General features: G+C 54.0%; 1 protein-coding gene across 1 annotated transcript; it reads right to left on the minus strand.

Annotated features, from left to right (window-relative positions):
* Nucleotides 1–640: 640 nt before the first annotated feature.
* On the minus strand, nucleotides 641–2,311 carry LOC104401333 (sorting nexin-12-like). Its single transcript, XM_010011445.1, has 3 exons — nucleotides 2,096–2,311; nucleotides 1,775–1,899; nucleotides 641–1,444 (listed from the first exon to the last, which is right to left on the minus strand). Exons 1-3 carry the CDS (start codon nucleotides 2,309–2,311, stop codon nucleotides 1,342–1,344), a joined length of 444 nt encoding a protein of 147 aa, XP_010009747.1. The 3' UTR covers nucleotides 641–1,341.
* Between the last annotated feature and the right edge of the window lie 544 nt (nucleotides 2,312–2,855).

Below are 2,855 nucleotides of genomic sequence, written 5' to 3' on the forward strand. Positions count from 1 at the left end.
GCTATCAGCTACTTCTCCTCCTCCCCGAGAACCACCCCTCACCCAGCAGCGCCAGTTCCTCACCGGAAACCCCAGGAGATGTGCAGGAGGCCTCGGGGGGGTGCGTGGCAGGGATGGAGAGTAGTCACTGCAGGCCTGTGCTCCGGGAAGGGCTCAACTGTGCCACCACAAAGAGCCACAACAAAGTGACCAAGCACTTATAAACCAGCCAGCCCTGACCTCAGCAGCCCCCAAGCTGAGGTTCAACCCCGCTCTTCACAGCTGGAGGAGCCTTCAAAAGACAGTTCTGCTGCAGCAAGTCACAGCCTCGTGGTCCCCCTCAAGCTCTGAACACTTTCCTGACCAGTCCTGTGTCCTCACTTCCACACAAGCCACTGTCTAGCTCCCTGCAGAACAGGGAAGAACACACACAAAGCCTTGTTACTTCTTCTGTTCCACAATCAAATGCTAATCAGGACTGACCATTTTCTGCTGCCCCTTTCTGGAGCCCAGGCCCCACCGCTGGGCTCCTCCCATGGCAGCCACCACACAACAGCCCCCTCTGCCAGACCTGTCTGCTCCCCTCTGCTGCCGAGGCACAGGGTACGGTCACCCCGGCTCAGCAGAGCACCCTGCAATAGGGCACCCCAGCACACACTGCAGCCCAGGCTACCCCAGCTTCCACACACCAAAGTGCCCACAGAGAGCACACATCATGGAAACCCCTCGAGCTGCCAGCAGCACATCAGGAAGGAGATTAACATGGATACACCACACGGGTCTGTAATGCAGGAGGCTGAGAGCAGGGTTAGAGGAGTTCCTTACCCAGGAGGGTCTCAGCACTTCCAGACAGTGAAGAATGGGGGTTTCATGCAGGGTGAAAGGGGTGCATGAGAGACCAACACACCCAGGCACCTACTTGCTGTTCTGGATAGTTACTAAAACTCTTAACACCTGATGTGATCACTGACCAACATGACAACTGCTGTTCTTCACAGTCTCCTGCAGAGATGCTTGGGGGCTGCACAGACAGGGGGGAGTGAATGTCATCTCATACCTTCCTGTATAGGGAGAGAGGCAGCTCCTACACCATAACGCCATAAGCAAGTTCCTGCTCCACACCTAATCACACCTGTCCCTAGGCATGGGACAACACACTCACTTGCATAAATCTTCATTCTTTAGGCCAAGACCACAGCCCAGTAGAACAAGCTGCTGCCAGGTACAAAAGAGGAAAATACTGAACAAACTGGGAGGTTCAAGAGAGGAAAAGCTGGTTCAGAGAAGACAGATTTAGTGTAAAAATAAATGTCATTTTTGCAGGAAGGAGGGTGGAATGGAGGAAGACGGTGCCAGGTGCTCCTACTGGCGCACTTTCCCTGGGACGTAATTCCTATCAATAGTCTCCTCTTGCAGGAACATATGTAAGCAGCGCTCGTTCTGTGCCAGGGGGTGTCCAGCAATTCTGGAACAAAATCAGATGTAGAGGTTAGCAAAGCCACCAGTGGGACACCCCCCGCTCTCCTCGCAGAGCAGCCAGCTAGAGGTGCTTGAGCACAGCGTGCTCCCCCCACCCGTCCAGCACCCACGCTGTCAGTGGGTCTCTGCAGCACAGCTGTCCTGGAACACCCATTTCACTCTCAGAAGAGAAGAGTGAGCAGAACCCACAGCCTCGGCACCGTGGTTTCGTTACCCGGCTGCAGGCACGGCACCTGCGGGCAGGCTCCATCCCGGCCAACCCACAGCCCTTGTAGCTGGAAAGGCAGCACACAGCAAAGCAGGACATGGAGCTTACTTGTTAATAAACTGTTCTAGTCCCTGTCTTCGCTCCTCAATGAAGGACTCCTCAAAGATGCCTTCGTCTCCTCGGAAGGGAAGCTGTCGTTTCAAAGCTTTCCCAGGCAGTGGTGGCACTACAATCTGAGAGCACAGACCCACCCTGTCAGCACAACGGCCAGCCACAACACTCACCTCCAGCCCCGTTATGCGTCGAGAGATCGAACCCCACCAGCTGCCCACCACCACAGCCCCTCTTCTGCGCAGGTCAAGTATTATTGCTACAACTGTCCCCATATGTCCTGGTTTCAGGAATAGGCAAGTCTGAGCCAGGCCTCACCTTACTGTCTCGTTCCAGCTCATTCTTCAGCCATTCAAAGTCACTGTATCGTCTCCTCACGCACGACTCTTTCAATTTGAAGATCGGGAGGTTTGTCTGTAACAAAAAGAAGCAGTTAATGTGCAGGTTGCTTTGGAAGCCAGACAGGATTTCAACATGCACCCGAAACCTGAAGCTGTGTTTAGAAAACCAAGCCCCCTGAGAAAGAGGCATCATGAGAACACCCAGCTGCTTTATTTAGGATGTAAGCACTGAAGCGCTTCAGAATCAAGCAAGTACTTGCCAGGCTGCTCAGAACCATCCCCTCCCCCTCAAGTGACTATTTCAGGAGCACACCCCCTCCAGGGGCACCCTGGAACGAGGGCTCACAATACAGAGAAGGCTCATTTCTTTCTTTACCCCTCAGTTCACTCCTTTTTGAGGTGATCTACAAGAGAGCGCCACACGAGCCTGCAGAGCAGAAGAACCTCAGACCCAACACTGGTATTTCCATGCAAAAGCTAAGGAAGGAAATCTTGTCCCAGCGACTGCTCAAGGTCAGCTCTCATACTACAATCCTCCCTGGGAACACATCGCCTGCCCTAACAAGCGAGCAGCTTTTTCATCTCTGGCTTGTGTCACTGGAGGAACGTGCAGCAGTTTCCACCTTTCTCCCCCGCCACTAAGGACCAAGACTGACAACTAGAGCAGCTTCAGCTCTACCCTGCCCGTGCAGCCCAGAACGTCCAAGGAACGGCGGCAGCAAGAGCTCCAAGATAAG

Source organism: Nestor notabilis, unplaced genomic scaffold, assembly GCF_000696875.1.
Source record: "Nestor notabilis isolate BGI_N333 unplaced genomic scaffold, ASM69687v1 scaffold36623, whole genome shotgun sequence".
Lineage (NCBI taxonomy): Eukaryota > Metazoa > Chordata > Aves > Psittaciformes > Psittacidae > Nestor > Nestor notabilis.